We start from the raw sequence: 19,297 nt of genomic DNA on the forward strand, positions 1-19,297 counted from the left end.
ATAAAAGCTAGTTTTCCGGATTTCCCTGGTGGCGCAGTGGTTAGGAATCCAACTGCCAATGCAGGGGACATGGGTTCGAGCCCTGGTCCAGGCAAATCCCACATGCCGCGCAGCAACTGAGCCCGTGCGCCACAACTACTGAGCCTGTGCTTTAGAGCCCATGAGCCACAACTACTGAGCCCGTGTGCCACAACTACCGAGCCCACGTGCCTGGAGCCCTTGCTCCACAACAAGAAAAGCCACTGCAATGAGAAGGCTGCGCACCGCAACAAAGACCCAACACAGCCAAAGAGATAAATAGATAAATAAATAAAAGCAAGTTTTCCTAGAATTCTCCAAATTAAACTGTTAACTGGATCAGATTTCAGTTCCCTCCTAATCTTTTCTCCAGGGCTTTTGTCTTTTTTGCCCTAGAGAAGACTTTGCTGTCACCTAGACTCCATCAGTTTTCAATCTGTTTAATACCATTTGTAAAGTATGTTGCAAGTATGCTGTTATTTTTTTATTTTTTTGGCCGTGCCGCATGGCATGTGGGATCTTAGTTCCCCGACCAAGGATCGAACCCAAGCCACCTGCAGTGGAAGCGTGGAGTCTTAAATTAACCACTGGACAGCCAGGGAAGTCCCTCAAGTACGCTGTTATTAATACTAGTAAAAACATCAAATTTTGTAAATGATTCTCTCTCTCAAAAATAAGTGGAAAGCTATCCCTAGTATAAGACCGTTCTCCCCTGTGTGTCTATGGTTTTTTTGAATGAGATAACTGTTTCCACAGGTTCATGAGTGTCTGGGTTAAAGTTATGCATTTCTGGGTATGAAGAAAGGTTGAGAACTGCCCAGGACATCGATCATAGACTTATTAGGGAATCCACAGAGCATTAATTCTCCCATAAATGACATTCCTTTACATATACAAAATCTGCTCAACTATCTCAGTATTTCACCCACACAAAACAAATGTCCTCATCAATTATCAGTGTTTTGTAAGACGATGGCTCAAATCTTTATTTTTTGGCTGCACCCTCAGCTTGCGGGATTTTAGTTCCCCAACCAGGGATTGAACCCAGGTCCTAGGCAGGGAGAGCAAGGAGTCCTAACCACTGGACTGCCAGGGAATTCCCTCAAATCTTTAAAAATAATTACTTAGGCAAACATGTTTCTGTGTGAAAATTTTCAAATCTAAAGCACACGTTTTCAAAGTGTTTTAACACCATAATATGTTATACTTTGGGGAAAATAATATATCCAAGTTGGAGAAACACTAACTTTACAGTTAAATTATAAGTCTTACCTGTCTACAAGAATTTGATTGGTTTTCTTCCAATCTTCAACTGCAGGAATTTCTTTTGCCTCCAGTTTCTGTTTCAAACTATTTATTTCTGACTCATAATAAGCTCGAAGATCTGCGATGTGTCGAGCATGCTTTTCCTTCAGGTTCTGCCTAACCCTATTGGTGAGAGGAAAAAACATCATTTAGAAAGCATCTCCTCACCATCTCAATAAGAAAAACCAAGAACATAATGATTCTCATACATAAAAATACAACCTTTTTCCTTTATACACCCACAGAAAATATAATAGATTAATACACAAGATGACAACTAATAAAGCAAAAAATAAAAAGACATTTGTTTTTAGATGGTCTACCTTATAAACATTATATTATCTTTTTAATTTTTTATACATTACTGAAGTTCAATAAAAACAATTTTCATCATTCAAGCAGACATCATAAAAAACCTATTGACATTACAAGCCATTCACTGAAATACATACTTAGACAATATCACAGGATCTTCCAGGGAAGTCAGTGAAATGCATTCTGGGACACCACTGGCTGTACCTGGAAGCTGGGACTGACTGACTGAGGCAAAAGGTACCAGGCCAGTGTTTTCTTCATCTACACTGTTGACTGAGATGTCATTACTACCAATAGTATATACTGCAGGAAACGTGGAACTGGTCCTACTTTCATTTTGGAATGCATGATTTTTCCAAGAGTCCACTGGAGACACTTTTGTACTTGAAGGATATCTTGGGAATCCAGATAACTGAGAAGTAACATGACTTGCTTGTGAAAACGAGTCTATGTCAGAGTGACTAGCCATACTAGGTTCTAGAACGGAGTCCGGTGAGAAGGATATTCTGTCATCAAGGGCATTCAAAAAGCCATGTGGCTGAATCCCTGAAATCTGCTGACTTGGCTTCAGGTGTAACGTTGGGTCTAGAGTCAGTACCTAGAAATAAGACAGGCAACAGTAAGCTCTCGCCCTCTGTACTCAGTTTTCGTTTTCAAGTGAGTAGGCTTTAGATCTCCTAGGGAAAAGGAAGCTCAAGATGAGAGTTAAGAGTCATGAGTCATCTTTCATTGTCACTCAGCAGAGTGCTGTCAACTTTACCTCCGGTGGATGATTTGGGTTGGAAGCAGAAGGGAGATTCCTCTCAGGTAACTGCTTGTTTTCCCTCTGTTTTTTATAATAAATATCCTTCAGTGATGGTAGCTTCATCTCATTACTAGTATTAGACTTAAAGATATGAAACAAAATTATTTAAACATTATCAACGAATCAATGATGAAAAAAGTTTACTTTCCTGATATCAAGATCAGCACCATAAAAAGATTTTTGAAAAATTTAAAATAAACTTAGATGCCAGACTGCTAGATTTGTAATAAGAGTTTGGAAGTCATTACCTATTATGAGGCTCCCTCAGAATGAAAAAATTTTCATACCTCTAACAATAAATATTAAGGGAATAATTTAAACCTAAGATATTTAGCAGCCTAAGAACACTTCCAAAGAATAAAATCCTTGGTAATCTCCTTACTCAAAATAAGAACAAAGTTTCGAGGTAAGAAAAGACTTCATAATGAATGAAGGAAGCAGGGCAAGAAAACTTCTGGCCAGATTAATTTCCTGTGACTCAAAGGGACAGGTGTCAAAAGGTGGAGTTCCTCAGCTCTGTAGTTATATTCGTGTTTAAGAGTTGGCAGACAACAAGAAGTGTTAAGAAAGAAGTTACCCAATCAAAATAAGACCCTTTTTTAATTAGTAAAATAAGAAGATATGGGGACTTCCCTGGTGGCACAGTGGATAGGACTCCTCACTCCCAATGCAAGGGGCCCAGGTTTGATCCCTGGTCGAGGAACTAGATCCCACATGCATGCCGCAACTAAGAGTTTGCATACCACAACTAAGGAGCCCACATGCCGTAACTAAGACCCCACACAACCAAATAAATAAATAAATATTTTTTTTTAAAAAAAGAAGATACAATCCTAACTTCTACAGCTGAAATCAGGGTTTTGCTACACTGGGAGTGTTACAAACCTAAACTCCAAATATTAAAACACTGGGCTTAAATTATTTCAATGTGGGACTTATTGCAGGGCGTGACAGGGGTACCATTTAACCCTGGGCCTCAAATTTAAACTAACGTGGACATTCTCTCAAATGAGATTACAGACTGAGTGAGAGATACTTTGAAAGCACTGAAAGAACACATTCGTCCTATAGCTTTAAACTTTTAAACTGTCCCATTTCCAGACCCTACATAGACAGACTGCAGAGCACCATGAACTAATGTTTTTTTAATAAACTCTATAACTAGCTTGCGAAAAAGACAATTAATTATACTTTTTGTGTGTGCATTAAAGGCATTAATTTGTTAAATGTAAACCCTTAAAATTTACCACAATTTCTATAATCCTGCTTTGAATTTTTACTTTTTATACACCAACAACCTGGAAGCCTTTTCAGTCACTGAAATCTATGCCAAGCAGCAGCTCTTGGACTATGGCTACAGCCTGAGGAATCCTGCCCTGGGTGAACATGCTATTTACTATGCTATTTACAGCTCACTGTAATACGAGGTAATATTTTTCACCACCTTTTTTTTTTGGTGTGCCGGGTGACCTGTGGGATGTTAGTTCCCCGACCAGGGACTGAACCCAGGCCCTCGGTAGTGAGAGCTCAGAGTCCCAACCACTGGACTGCTAGGGAGTTTCCTTTTCACCGCTTTTATGATTTCTCTTCTTGTCATATTTTAACATCTCTGAAGTGAGGATGTCTCTTGTAATTAACAGCATCTTACAAATGCCTTTGGTCAAGTAGCAGCTGTGACATAATTGTCACTGCCTGCTCATAAGCAAATAGAAAAGCTTTCAAAATTGGCCAAATAGTTGTCAGCAGCTTGGAAGAAAATCCTAGAGGCTACGCTGGAACCCCTGAGAAGCAATATTTAAGGGACAGTGAATCAGACATGTTTAGCAACATTCCCCATCTGAGAGTCAAAAGCAGGCCAGTCCTACATAACTACTAAGCCAGGTAAAAACTCAGCACCAAGGCCTTTCATCCTTTTTTAAAGAAATGCCAAGTCACCAATGCTCTTGGTGGCCCAAGCGAAATGGCACGTGGAAAACACAGAAACCAACACTGACTTAAAAAGAGAGGAGTGTGGAGTGTAAGCTCCTGTAGGTAAAGAAGTTTCAACTAATTTACTTCACTTATATTATCCATAAGTGTGTACGAGAATTATAGGATAAAAATACATGTTTAAGTCTACAAAATATAAATTCTAAGGGATAAGCTTTGTATCCGTCGGATTGATGAATTTTTTTTCTTGCTAGAATATGAAACAGGAAGTCTTAAAATTGATGGCAACTTTGTATTTTGAGTCAACAAAATATAGTGTTAATTTACTGATGTTGAAGACCAAGAAACACACGCAGTGAGCCCTGTAGTTGCAAAGCCCACCGAGTCTCCCAGACCCCTCAATCTCACTTCCCCCCCTTCCTTCTTAGTGTTTATCTGTCTCTTTTTTCCTCCTTTCCTGAAGGACAGAATGCTGGTTCCCACCCTCTCTGGGACTCCGATGTCCAAAAATACACTGGTCCCATGTTGTCCTGTCCATCTATGCCTGTCACTCGTGTTTACAGCTCTCCTGGTTACTTTAATTGTATCTCTCCTTTCCTCCAACCTGTTCTCTCATCTCCTGATCTAAACACAGAAGTGAGATATATACATCGATGTACACATACTGGATATTTTTATTTCTTTGCTCTGAAGTCAACAAAATATTTACATTTCTTGCTCAAAGAAAATCAAAACAGCAAATTAAATTGCTCATAATTATGATACAAACGGATCAGCGTGAGGGTGTAACAGAACAGAAAATCAAAACCACGCCTGGGAACGGGGGAAGAAGTTTATTTGTGTACCTACTATATTTAAAATAGTGGGCACAAAACCATGTCATTTAATTTCATAACACACTAACCAGGCATTTTTAATTCCATTTTTAAGTAACGTTCCTAAGATCACACAGGCAGTCAACGACAGAGACCAAACCTGAAAGCAGGCAGATATGATTTAAAGCCCACGCTTTCTTCTGTATATCAGCAATTGAAAAATACAAACTTTGTAAATGAACCAGTATATACAATTGTACAACAAATACACACGTGCATCGTGGGTTATTAAATTACCTGGCTTGGTGATATATCCGTGGAGGAGGCTGGAGTCTCAGGCAGAGAGTGATACGTGTCCTTCTCCTCCAGTTTCCAGTAAGTCAGTCCTAATGTGAACAAATACACAGAATAGATAAGGGTGAGGAAAAAGAACAAAAATGCTTTTAGAGTAACTTATTTCTACCTAAAGAAAATTAAACATGGGAAGTATGTGTTCTAGAATAACTTATTTTTACCTAAAGAAAATTAAATACGGGAAGTTTTTGGCTATCTGGATACAGGAAATTGAATTTGGAAGGGAAAAAATTCACATAAATGCCTTGCCATGTAAGAGTCCTAACTTAATGATCCAAATATTTTAAACTGAACTATCATATTATTAAAAGTCAAGATAAACACGTGCAATTTAAAATATTTTTTTAAAGACAATTCCTTTACGCACAGTACAGACATACACAGAAGCAATCTAAAGAATTCAATAAGTCAAATCCTTATTGAGCGTTTACTGTACCAGCTGGGGAGGAGGAGGCGTGAAGAGTGAGCTGTGAGCCGTAAGTCAATCATACAGTACACACAGTATGTCAGAAGGTGGTGAGCACTCTAGTAAAAGTTACAAATCAGTGTAAGGGGATATGCAGTGCGTGTGGAAGGGGGGGCAGGCGCTCTTTCTGAATAGGGTGGTCAGGGTTGGCCGTGTTAGCCATATATGAGGGAGCTCCCCTGTAAGGGGCGGGGGAGAACATTCCACATACAGGAAGCAGCCAAAGCAAAAGCCCTAAAATGAGAACTTATCTGGCATATTTGAGCAAACAGCCTCTCTACTGAAGCAGAGAAAGGGAGAGAGCCCCAGACAGTGAGGTCAAAGAGCAGAGCTAGATGTCTCCGGGCCTGCAGGCCTCTGTAAGGACAGACTCCCTCCCGACTGTTATTCTGAGGGAAGTGGAACCACCGCAGGGCTTGAGCAGAGGAGTCACAAGATCTGACCTGTCTTTAAAAAGGATCACATTGGCTACTGTGTTGAGAACAGATGGAAGCTGCAAGGGTGAAAGCAAGGAGGCTGGTTAGGAAGCTCGCGGGAACACAGGGGACAGGTGATGGGGCTCTGTTAGGGTGAGAGCAGGAAGGTGGTGACAGGTGATCAGATCATGGTAATTTTCACAAGGCAAAGCTAATTCATCCTGAATTGGATGTGGGATTGTGGAAAAAAGGAGTCAGTATGTAAAGCCATTAAAGCTAAAATAAGCTCACCGTGGAGAGTAAAGAATGGCTTACAGACAGTTTGAATTTCTTAATTCATTTTGGAGTATCTGAAAAATGCTGAGATGATTTTTGCAGCTGTTTGAAATAATTGCAAAAGTACTGCTTTCTATCTTTACAGAACTTGTAACACAAAGTAAGGCAAGTAAGGAAGTTACAGCTACCAGAGGCACAAGACAACACATAATACTTTTACAGAAACCACTCTAATATACATGATTATCACCCTATGAGAAATGCACACGTTATTATTTTGAAAAAAACTCTTTAGAAATATAAGTATCATACCTGTTCCTGAATCAGACATCCAACAATTTGGACTCTCATCTGGTTTGTTGAGGTAAAAAGCTCGAGAATGTGTAGCAGCAGTGAAATCAGACTACAATTCAAGAAAGAAAGCCATTAGTTGCCAGCTAAAAATCCTTAGGCACAGACTGCTGACACAAGGAGTAAGAGCCAGGTGTCAAACCCAGGCGCAGAGAAACTTTCAGAGGTTCACAAAGAAAGCAAGCCTGGTTTTCCCCATGGTTACAAGAATCGCAAAATGATAGGAATCAACAATGAAGGATTTTCTATTCCTGTGTAATTTACAAAAGTTTATTTTGATTCTCTGTGGAGATGAAAGAGGAAACCGGAAGCAGACAATATGAGTGCAGAATGAAAATGCATTTATGGACTTCCCTGGCGGCGCAGTGGTTAAGAATCCACCTGCCAATGCTGGGGACACGGGTTCGAGCCCTGGTACGGGAAGATTCCACATGCCGCGGAGCAACTAAGCCCGTTCGCCAAAACTACTAAGCCCGTGCTCTAAAGTTCGTGAGCCACAACTACTGAGCCTGCATGCCACAACTACTGAAGCCTGTGCACCTAGGGCCCATGCTCCTCAACAAGAGAAGCCACTGCAATGAGAAGCCCGTTCACAGCAATGAAGAGTAACCCCCGCTCACCACAACTAGAGAAAGCCCGCGCACAGCAACAAAGACCCAACACAACCAAAGATAAATTAATTTTTTTAAAAAGAGAAAATGTATTTATAATTTGCCATCGACTTCCAAAAGAAATTTCAAGTGCCTAGAATTAAAGTCGTTTAGTATAAAAATTAGTGTAAAAGCCAGAACAATTCATTTTTATCATTAAGACAATAAATCAACTCTGAAAACTGCATATCAATAATTATTATGAACTTTAAATAGTAGACTACATCTTATATGCAAATAATTGGTTACCAGAAAAGGCTAAAAATGCTTACTTATCCTCAATTCTAATAAAAATTCTAAGCTAAATTCTCTTCACAATATCTCTGGCATTGTCACAAGAAATCTGTGTTTCCCCAGAGAGATATGTGATTTTCATCAGAATTTTTCTTATGAGTTTCACCACCATCAAACTTTTAATTCCCGTTAAAAAGTATTTAGCTCTATTTGCTTACAACCACCTGTGAACCCACTGCAAAAGCAAAAGCACACTAAGCTGATGACATTCTGTATACCAAGGAGGGGTTATCCCCTCAGCCTTCTAAGGCACCACTTTAGCCTCCTTTTCATCAAATGTCTCTCCTAAAACGCCTACCTGGTTCAAATTTCTGTTGCGTCTCTGTACTTAACAGACCAAGAGAAGCTGACTGCAGAAGAATAAGTGAAAAATCCCAATTAAAATATTTTGACTTTTTCCTGGTTCTTTGGTGTAAACCTTAACGTGCTCAGTCGACACACGCCCCCTTGGCTGGAGGGGGCTCACCTCACACGGCTGCCTGCTGCACTCTTCCGGGCCACAAGGCATCGGCTGAAGAAAACAGGCCTGGCTTTTGAAGAGCAACGAAAGTATGGTGCAAGGAAAGCCCTTCCCAAGAAGCTGGCCTCAGCCTAGCACAGGATCTTCATCAGTAACAGTCTAGCAGCATCTGAAAAACCACCATGGAGCCCACACCTGGGGAAATGGTAACAGCCAGTCTGTCCCAGACAAAGGACCAAGGAAACAAAGACCGACTTGAGCTTTGGAAAATCCTTGTGCTAAACAATATCCAATTTCAAGACATGCTTCAAGATCGCTAGGACCCCAAATAAACTACCTTGTATAAAAAGAAAATTGGATCCCAGGAGATTCTGATCATAGAGATTCCCTGGATTTAGACTGAAAATGGAAAAAGAAACAATGGGAGAAGAGAAAGGATGAACTAAAGAAGAAAGTTCCAACTTTTGTGAATCCACAGAATTTGATCCAGAATTATGCAGGTAAGAAGTGCATTTCAGGTGTGGTGTCTGATTCAATAACCACCACTACCTGAAAGCCATTTAAAACTTGGACACACCAAAGAAACTTGATTTCCCCTAATGATTTAATAGCAAAAATATCTAATTCACCTTTAAAAAATAGGAAAAATAAAACTTGTCCAGAAATGATCAAAGAAAAGGAAAAATCCAAACGGAATCATGCCCTCATCACAGCTTTACCCCCTGCGCAACTGACATCCCCAGAGGCAGAACAGGCTACTAGGTAGACCTATCCCCCGCAAGGGCATATTTCTCAGGCAGTGTCTCTGATCCTTCAGCTGCTTGTCGATTCTCCACGGAATCAAGGGAGAAAATTAGGCTAGATCATTGGTTCCAGGCTTTACAGCACATAAGAATCACCTGAGGAGCTTTTAAACCACCTGATCATAGGTCACAACTGCACCAATGAGGACAGACCACCTGGGGCTGGCGGCCAGTCATAAGTAGAGTTTTAAGGCTCCTCACGTGACTCCAATGTGCAGCAAATTCCGGAAACCACAGGGCTACACAGAACAAATACCGATCCACAGTCGCAAAAGACAGTGAATCCACCAAGTTACACACCACAAATCCAAAGTTCATCAGAAGTGAAAAAGTCTCCACAAACTGAGTTTCAGTTAAGGTAAAAACAGAAAAAATGAAGCTACTATATATGAAAACATTCTCCATTTCTGCCAACCTATTCCAATGAAAAAAACAACTTTCACCTCAGTCTCCAAATGCTTTTATGTCACCACACCAAATAAGGATATACCATGCTTGACGGCACACAGGTTCAAAAGAACAGAGCTACCAATACAGCACCAGCCCCCGAGGCTTGACGGTTCATGTAGCTTCCTCACCTTCATTTCCCTCCTCAACACAAATGTGAGTAAGTTAAAAAAATGATGATATCAAGAAGCCTAAGTATCAATGGGCTGAAGAAAGAAAAATGACTGAAAGAGAAATATTGCCTTATGAAGGCTGGGGGACTGCCTTCTTACGACTTCTATTTTTTTTTAAATTAATTTATTTTTGGCTGCATTGGGTCTTTGTTGCTGTGTGTGGGCTTTCTCTAGCTGCGGCGAGCAGAGGCTGCTCTTCATTGCAGTGCATGTGCTTCTCATTGCGGGGGCTTCTCTTGTGGCGGAGCACGGGCTCTAGGAGCACAGGCTTTAGTAGTTGTGGCGCACGGGCTTAGTTGCTCCGCGGGCATGTGGGATCTTCCTGGACCAGGGCTCGAACCCGTGTCCCCTGCACTGGCAGGCGGATTCTTAACCACTGCGCCACCAGGAATGTCCCCACAACTTCTATTCTTTAATAGATCTTTTTCAAAGGAAGATGGAAAGACTATGTTTAGGATGATCAAGACATGGCCAGTTTCTAAAGGAATCAAGATTGTAGAGAGACTTGTCTTTGCGATTTCAATGTATTATACTGAACAATGTTATTCTATGACAATTTAGGCCAAAAGGTCTTTAAAGATGTTTAAAACTTACTCAGTAGCTACAGCTCGTTAACAAAAGCAGCTGCTATATGAGCAAAAGGAATTAAATGAATGTTTAGAATTCAATCTCTTACAACTTGGATTATAAATTCAGAGTTGTCCAAGCTTCAACTGTTTTTATAATGGCATCTTAAAGCGTTCACACATAGAGTACTACTTATTACAACTTAACAGCAGAACAAATTATTTGAGGGTTTTTTAAAAAACAATGTATTACTCGTAAACATTTGCAGTACAAAGAGAATTAGGACCTTTACAAAATGTTTCCTTTTTTTTTAGTAGTACTTTATCTCTCACTGGTTTTGATTTCCAGTCTACTAAAGAACCACTAATTGGAGCATCGTTTCCCATCCTTTGAGACACCAAAAAAGGTATGTCAATGGAACAAATTAACAATACAAAACAAAGGGCAAAAAACTTATGTTAATGAACATGTGGTAAACTCAACATAATTATCCTAATTGTCCATAGATGAAGCATGCCAGAGTCAAGTGACTTGTCACCTACTTTCTCAATTGGTGATTTCCTGGTTTGCTCATTTCCTTGCATAGGTTTTGAACACCCCTCTTCTTTATGTGCTCTCTTTGGTTGGTTCTGCTTCAGCTTTTGAGCCCATGATGTTATAGATTTACTATTTAAAAAGAAAAAAACAAAACACCTCTCTTTAAATGCTGTCCTTCACAGATAAAACTAAACACTAGTAGATACTATGTCAGTGGAAAATGCTTTGAGTTGTTTTTCTGATAGCAGAGAGAGGATGGATTTTTATTGATTCACATAAATTTCTTTTTACAATATCTTACTATTAAAGGCAAAATGAGGAAAAAGACTGACTAGCAGTGATTAACAATACTTATAGTCTGTCGCCATGGAACAGAACAAAAACCACCATAGTGGCCCCTTCAAGTACTCAGTATATCTCCACAGTGAAAGCATACTTATTTAGATGGACTTATAATTATACTTATGGGTACCCAAGATTGTGTTGCCACAGCAAAATACCTTACACTGGATGACATATGTCAGAGACATAAAACGGAACATAATTTTAAGTGATTATTTGCTTTACAAACATTCAGCCAAAGTTTCTTTTACCAAAAGTTTCTTTTACCTGGGTCAATCAAAATGTCATTTAACTTACAAAAATCTCTTCTTATAAACATAAAACTGAGTATGCTTATATATAATTTTTTGTTTTAAATTATATGAACATGTGTGACAAAATTCCACTGTTGATGCAGTCCTATACTCTAATTTTCAGCAAGTCGATAGTGACTAGAAAATACAAAAGGTACTTTTCTGGCAAGGCCTCTCACCTTAAGAGTTTTAGTAGTCTTATAACATTGTAAATGGGAAGACAGATGTCATTAGCATGTAGTGTGCTTTGTTAATTTCAGTTTTTTCCACAGGCAGTAAATAAAACAATTTGATAAAACTGATAGACATTCAAACACATCTCATTCCAACTAAAAGCAGCTGTATTTACTAAACATGTTTAGCTTATTATAAATGTAATAAACAAGTCAAACTCCCTTCAAGTGATGGAGAAATTCTACTTACTTATCTGTTTTTCCACTGTATACTTCCGAAATCTTATTTTCACCAAGAAAACTGTGTTCAAATTCACCAGGAAAAATGGGAGTATCTTCCTTTAAAGATGCACAAAATTCTTCATTTGTATGTATATAAAAACTCTGGTTTTTCACACCATCTACAAGTGACTCCTTTTGCACCACCGGTGCTCCAAACTGTCCTTTAGAAACCTCTGCGTGCTCCATGAACTCTTGAGCGTCCTTAGGTTTGTAGGTATTTAGTTCTGAGACACAAAAGGTACCATACCCACTGCTCACTGAGCTACTATCCACATTGCAGTCTGGTTGTGACATGGATGTTTCTCGCTGCATTTCAGGTTCTTTAGACTTGGGATAACTGATAACAGATTCATTTCTCTCACTGTTTTCAGAAAAAAAACCCATTTGACTTTCTGAAGATATTTGTCTGCTTAAAGAACTTCTATCACAGGAAGCCCAGGAAGCATTATTGGTCTGTAACTTGACTAAATTTTTTATCTCCTTCTGTATACGCTGAAAATAAAAAGTTACAGGTTTGGCTAAGGATGTATATTAACATCACATTTTTATAAATGTCTTAAAATATTGTGTTTAAAAATGAGATATTACCCTAAAGATGACACATGTGCATTATATTTAGTTTATAAACAAAACTGATATAAAGAACTAACTAATTGGGATCTTTGAGATGGCCCACACTCTGGCATTTCTCGCAGGGCCACTCTCACCTTTTGAGACAGACCGAGTCCTATATATGGAATGTGTACCTCTAAATAAATAAATCTACTTCTTACCTATCACTTTGTCTCTCACTGCATTCTTCCTGGGATGAGACACAAAGAACCTGAGCTTCAGTAAGTGCTGACACCAGGAACTCGGGCCCCCACCCAGGTGGAGGATGGAATGATGATGCTGACCCTCCGGACTTCAATCAACTACAGCTTTGGACTCTGTGGACCTCTGTCCCAATTCTATGCTGAGTTCTCCTCTGCTTAAGCCCCCTCACGATTATGCGTGTACCCTTAGTTTAAAACTTCCCCAGTTTTGCAGTTTGGGGAGACACTGCTTTGGGAAAAGATCCCCGGTGTTCTCCTTATTTGCTGCAGGTAAAGAATCCTTCCTTCTCCCAAAAAAAAAGGGGAAAAAAAAATTAACTAATTGGTTCTTCTGCAAACCTTACAATATAAAACAAGAATCAATATAAAGAACTTACTTGAATTTGGTTGTGGAACTGTTCCTGCTGGGCAACTATCTGCTCTTGGCATTGTTTTTCCACCAAATTGAATAGTTGTAACCACCTGGTCTAGTAAATTATAAAATATTTTAGTTAGACATAAATTTTTAACCTAATATTTCACAGAAATATTCCTCCAGTGGGAAAGAGCCTTTTTTTAAAATGTATTTTTAATGTAAAAGTCATAAGCTAAATTAATTATAAAACTATATTTAATGCAAAAGTACACGGACATAGGATTGGGCACCCCTTTCTTATGTTACCTGTGGTCTGAGTAAATTTGAGGGTCTGAGTAAATCTTCTTTTTCAAATGGCATCTTAATTTGATGTCATCTGCTACCATTTCTGATTAATCAAGAACTGCTGCTAGTTGTACTTTACATTTGTCTTAAGTCCCTCTTCCTTTCCTCATAACACCTAATGGTTTTCTTAAACACTAACCTGGACCCAGAAAAAGAATCCCACATCTTAAAACAACAAATAGTTTAGTATTAGGAGAATTTGATCCCTAATTTAGTTGTTCTTCAAGTTAAAAAACCTCTTTTAGAGTCAGATATTAAAGTGCTTTATAGCACTGCAGCTGAAAAAGAACGAAAAAATGACTCTGAAAACCTATGGAAGTGACCTATAATTCCCTTCACGGCCACTTTTAGGTCCTGATCCATCCTGACCCCCAAGAGTAGTTAAGTGCTCTTATAATTAGACTAGGCCAAAACACGGGAGGAGAGGGGGCACAGACTTCTCCAGAGGCTGAATTCAATCTAAAGGCTGGTCTACTTTCAGTAACAGACCGTATGTAATAACATACAATGTCAACAAGTAGCTACCACAACTGGCTTCCCTGTTTAAAACCTTTCGGTGCCTTTCCACTCCGGTCATTCCCTACAGGGCCCTGCGTGATCTGGCTCATCTACACCTCCCAGCTTCATCTCAAGTCTCTCTGTCCCTTTCTCGACACACACCAGCCTCGCTGGCCCCCTTCTGTTCCCTGGACACGCCAAAACTGTCTTCCGCCTCAAAAGTCTCGCACTTGCTGTACCCTCTACCTGGAAAGCCCTCTCCGCAGTTCTCAACATGGCTGGCTTCTTCCCCCTCTGCGATTTCAGCTCAATTATCATCTTCTCTCGAAGAGTTTCCCAGACCACCCTCACAGTCACTCTCTCTCTTTCTTGGCACCCTGTTTAGTTCCTTCGGAGCGTTTACCACAGTCGGAAAGTCTCTCACTTGTTCTCCTGGTGAACCTGTCTGTCTCCCACCCCTGCGCCCACCCCATCTCCAGCACCTAGGACACAAGGCCAAGAGTGGACACTCAGATATACAGTCTAAACGAGTGTATAACAATGGATACTGCTAGCTGCGCTTTTCTTGGTATTATAGACTACACAATCCAGAGACCCTTCAGGTTCATGGGGAAAGCCACTTATATAACAGAATTAAGTTGAAACCTGTATAACGGTATTAAGGTAAAGTGGAGAAAACCTCAAGACTGGAAAAGGAAGCCTTAAAATGAAATACGATGGTACTGATAGGAAGCGTGAAATCTAAATCAATTGACTTCAGGACAAGGTGGACTAGATCAAATCAAGTCCCTTACCTTCTCAACTTATAAAGTATCTTATATTAATCAAAACATAAAAGAAATCATCAGGCAACAGTTTTCTTATTCAGTTATACCTCTATACCTTTAGGAGTTATTTTTATCCTAATAAAGTTATTATTCACATAAAACTAAATTATGATAGAATAACAATTTACTTAACAAAAAATGGCTTCATAGTATGTGAGACACTTGAGATTAATCACATCCTTATCATCATTTTCTTATTTAGGATACAAATGAATAGAGTTCATTCAGGCCATAAATTAGTGGAGACTTTGTTCTTCCAAGTCAGACTTTATTGTTAATGTTTTAATTTTAAGTAAGCTAATTTAAGAATATTATTAATACTGTGAATAACATTATACACTTAATTATTAAGAAGGGCTATTATTCATTTCCAACTAAACCTATGTACACCACCCGCATCTTACATACTGCTGGAGGGCATGGGTGCCAAGTTTTCCCCTGAGCGCAGGTGCCTGGCGCTATTAGCCTGAACGGGGGCTCCTGCCGTCCGCTGCTCTAGTCTGGCCTGGGAAACATCCTATGGGCTTTTCCCAGGCCAGACTCCCACCTCTCCACCAACAACCTGGGTGGTCCTGAACAAGTAAATTTAACTTCTTTATGCCTCAGTTTCCTAATTTATAAAAGGGGAACAGCAACACCTCATAGGTGGCTGAGAGGACTAAATTTTAAATTTAAATGTGATGCACGTAAAGCAGTGATCTCAATGGGGGAAGTATATTTTGAAAATCTGTGAGGTCATGGTTGTCACGAGGATAGCGGGAGCACCACGAGCATTTAGTGGGCAGGATCCAGGGATACAAATCACAGGATAGTCCCTGACAATAAAGAACTGTCCTGTGTCCATTTTATATTATAAGAATGATACATATTTTGCATAGTTTTCAAATCACCAAATTGTCCAGGAATGCAACTACCAAGATGTTTCAGAACTTGCTCAGAAATGAGTCACCATTTCAAAAAATCATGTCACCAGTTGCAGTGCTGGATCATCAGTGCAAGGCAGATGTATCAGTCTGTGTTGATAGCTGCTGCGTTCAAGGTGAGTCTACATAGAAGTAAACACCAGACTGCTGCTACATTATGTTTTCTAATGTGGATATGTCTGAGTATTTATACATTTACATATTATCTTATTATAAGTAACTATTATTCCTCTTTTATAGCACAGGACATTACATTGATTTTTTTTTTAAAAAGCAGATACAGGCAGGTTATATTATCTGTGAATTTCATTTCAGGACAATATAAGTTGATGTTATTTTGAAAACTGTTATAAAAACAGGGCTTTGAGTCCAATAAGGTTGAGTGCCACTGACAGAAAGTATCTAGTATACTGCCCGGCAAATACTCAATAATTATCACATAACTATTACTATTATATACATAATCAGTAGTGCTAAATCGTTAAAATGCTAAAATAATTTAGTTAATGATGTGCTTTTAAATTTTTCTTACAATCATAGAAATATTAGCAAGTACTTAAGAACGTATTAAAGTATTTCTATGGAAATGCCTTAAAAGATTCTTTCCTGATCTAATAAAAATACATAACCTTCCCAAGTTTAAGCAGTGATAAACTTAAGAATCCCAGAAGATACGTTTTATAAAGGAATTCTAAAGAATCAGGTCATCCCCAGATCTCTTCCAGAGCTCTGTGGAGGTTTAGTTCTTTATTGTAATAATGTAGATTAGTTTCTTATAAGTGGTAGAAATCAGACAAATGTTACTATTCCAAAAGAAAGGTGTAAACATGAAATTCAGGGAAATAAGACTTGCGCAATCATCACCTTCCCATTCTTTCTAAATCATTACCCTAAAGCATCAGAGACTTTTATTTTCATAGGCTATGAAAACACACAAAACAAATTCAGGAAATTTTACTGAAATGGCCAAAAAAGTATTTCATATTCTGTCAAAGTAAGAAATAGCTTAAGAAGCTCTTCAGTGAATAATCAATTATATGCCTACATTATAAAAATTAAGCAGTCAACTAATACTCAACAGAATAAAAATAATCTGTTAGATCACAGGAGAACAAAGGGCAGAAAGAAAGAAACTGGTTCAGATGTTAAAAGGTGTAAGTACCTGGTTGGTATTCTGGCTTGTAATCATCTGTGTCTTAAATTCACAAATATATTCTGATTCTGATTTAAGATGTTGATTTCAAAGACTAAAAGTAACAATTTCTACTTAAAAATGAATTTGTCAGAAGTCAAGGCACATTGAGGCAATGCCTCATTTTTTTTTTAAAGCATATCAATTCAGGTATTATAAGCTAATGAGTAAGTATACTAGGGGAAGCATTTCATAAAACATTCCATTATTATTTACATCATTTTACAATGGCATTTTATAGGTCATTTGCACTAGCACATACTGGTTGTTATATGGGAAAAAAAAGGTATCAAAACTTAAAACTCAGTTTTCTTTTAAGTTTGCCATAATAGTCATTTTTATAACTCCAATGATTATGTATAATGAATATAAGTAATTACACTTAGGGGTGGCTGCTGCTGAATTCTTAAACCAGATAATCTTTCATTCCATTTATTCTACATAGTTTTAAAACTATGATTAACATTTACAATAAAATCTACTGCTCTCTAAAGAATTTAATAATAATGTTTTACACATTTCTACAAAGTGTTACCAATTCTAGCCTTGGAAAAGTCTATCTTGGGCATTATTCCATGAAACAAAACTTATTTATAAGTATTCTTTTAACTGTTAAATTTTTATGTCACAATTTAACCTATGGACAAAAGAAAGAACCACTTGACCTGAACAACCAATATAAGTCAATGTAGCACAGCTAAATGCGATAAGGTATTAAACGGAAGCCTTACTTTATAATTAGAAATATTTCAAAGTGGGTTTAGGCTTTACAAAATGATGACAATTCTGTATAAGTTACTTAAAAGATCAGAATTAGTAACAATATCAATAATTTTGGAATTCTCATTTTTATGAACAAAGACAATATTTTAGTTCACATTTAAAGTATAAATTAGAATGTCTAATCACTAATATATTGTTAAAACATACCTCTGATCATTTTTCACATTTGTTCTATATTGTTCCCTAATTAATATCCTTGACCACTTTATTCTAGCAATAACTTAAGTATCATGCTCTTTAGGATATACATTTCTAATAATTTAGAGTTTAGTAGAGGCATATCTATAAATAGAATTATTTTGTTAATTCCAGAAATGAAACAAAACTAGATACCTCACAGTTTTTCCAAAGTTCCGAATCAGTCTTTCCACTGTTGTGTAGCTCTTGCATTAAAGAGGTTAGGACTTCAACTGTACCTTGAATTACAGATGGTCTGGTCTTCCCTGAGAAAGAGGATACCCCATTTGTACTAAGGTGGGGACTACTTCTGTTGAAACATAAATAATTCAAATGGTTTTCTTCATTCTACCAAAGTGTTGAATAATTCAGCAGCTCAAGATTTAGCAGAGCAGTACAAAACTACTGATATTTAATCCTTCTTAATGGCACCTCATTTGCTGAAAATCTGATCACAAGTTTGTCCACGAAGGGAAAACAGCAGTGAAAAGCCAGGCAGCACTTAATTGTATTTTTAAGAACACAACAGAAAAACCTTCTTCAGAAGTGAGAGAACACTCCAGAGTACAGCAGAAAATAAAAGTTTCTGCTAAACAATAAGAAAAATTCCAAGCTACTCCGATCTAAATTATTCCAGAGGATTATTTCACCTCACTGTAAGAACAGACCTTTATTGTTATGGAGATTCTTTCTCCATTGCCCAGAATTACAGTCAAGTCTTGTTAACTGGATCCCCCTAATTTGGTGTGATAAGGTGATGCTTATCTTTGCACTGTCTTTGAATAAAATTAGTGCCAACCAAATTAGCAGCAAATATTCAGGACTTATTTAGCCCGTCCAGCGTGTAAAACAGCACTGATTCTTTCCAGGAGGACTGCTTTTCCGAATCTGAGATGAGTTTATTTCAGATTTGTTTTATAAACCCACAAGGCATAATTAGGGACATTAAAATTTATTTAAATTCTAACCGTTGAAAGGTCACTTTATTTATTGATATTCTGCTTTGTTTCACAAACCATTTGCTAAAAAGAGGACCTAATGAAAATAACAGTAAAATAATAAAGAGGATCAGAGAAAATACTAATAAAAAATTCAAGGGAAAGAACATAATATGTTGTCCATTAAGTGTTAGAGATACAATTATAGTTGTGTAATAATCAAGTTTAAATTTGGCCAATTTAACTGCCAGTCACAATGAAAAGGGAGACGCTTCAGTTACATAATTTTCATTAGAAAGGCACATTCAAGTTCCTCCAAGTAAATCAGACACTATGTTCTAAAAGGGGTTTCTTCCAGAAGTGGGTCTCAAAG

At 38.0% G+C, this 19,297-nt stretch overlaps 1 protein-coding gene across 1 annotated transcript in view; it reads right to left on the bottom strand.

Annotated features, from left to right (window-relative positions):
• The window catches only part of MPHOSPH9 (M-phase phosphoprotein 9), a 55,044-nt gene that overhangs the window by 31,995 nt on the left and 3,752 nt on the right, over positions 1-19,297 (bottom strand). The window contains 7 exon segments of the mRNA XM_079942337.1: positions 1,291-1,446; positions 1,776-2,236; positions 5,485-5,573; positions 7,012-7,102; positions 10,987-11,110; positions 12,040-12,563; positions 13,264-13,353. Of these exon segments, the coding sequence (XP_079798463.1) occupies positions 1,291-1,446; positions 1,776-2,236; positions 5,485-5,573; positions 7,012-7,102; positions 10,987-11,110; positions 12,040-12,563; positions 13,264-13,353 (1,535 nt within the window).

This window comes from Stenella coeruleoalba, assembly GCF_951394435.1.
Source record: "Stenella coeruleoalba genome assembly, chromosome: 14".
NCBI lineage: Eukaryota > Metazoa > Chordata > Mammalia > Artiodactyla > Delphinidae > Stenella > Stenella coeruleoalba.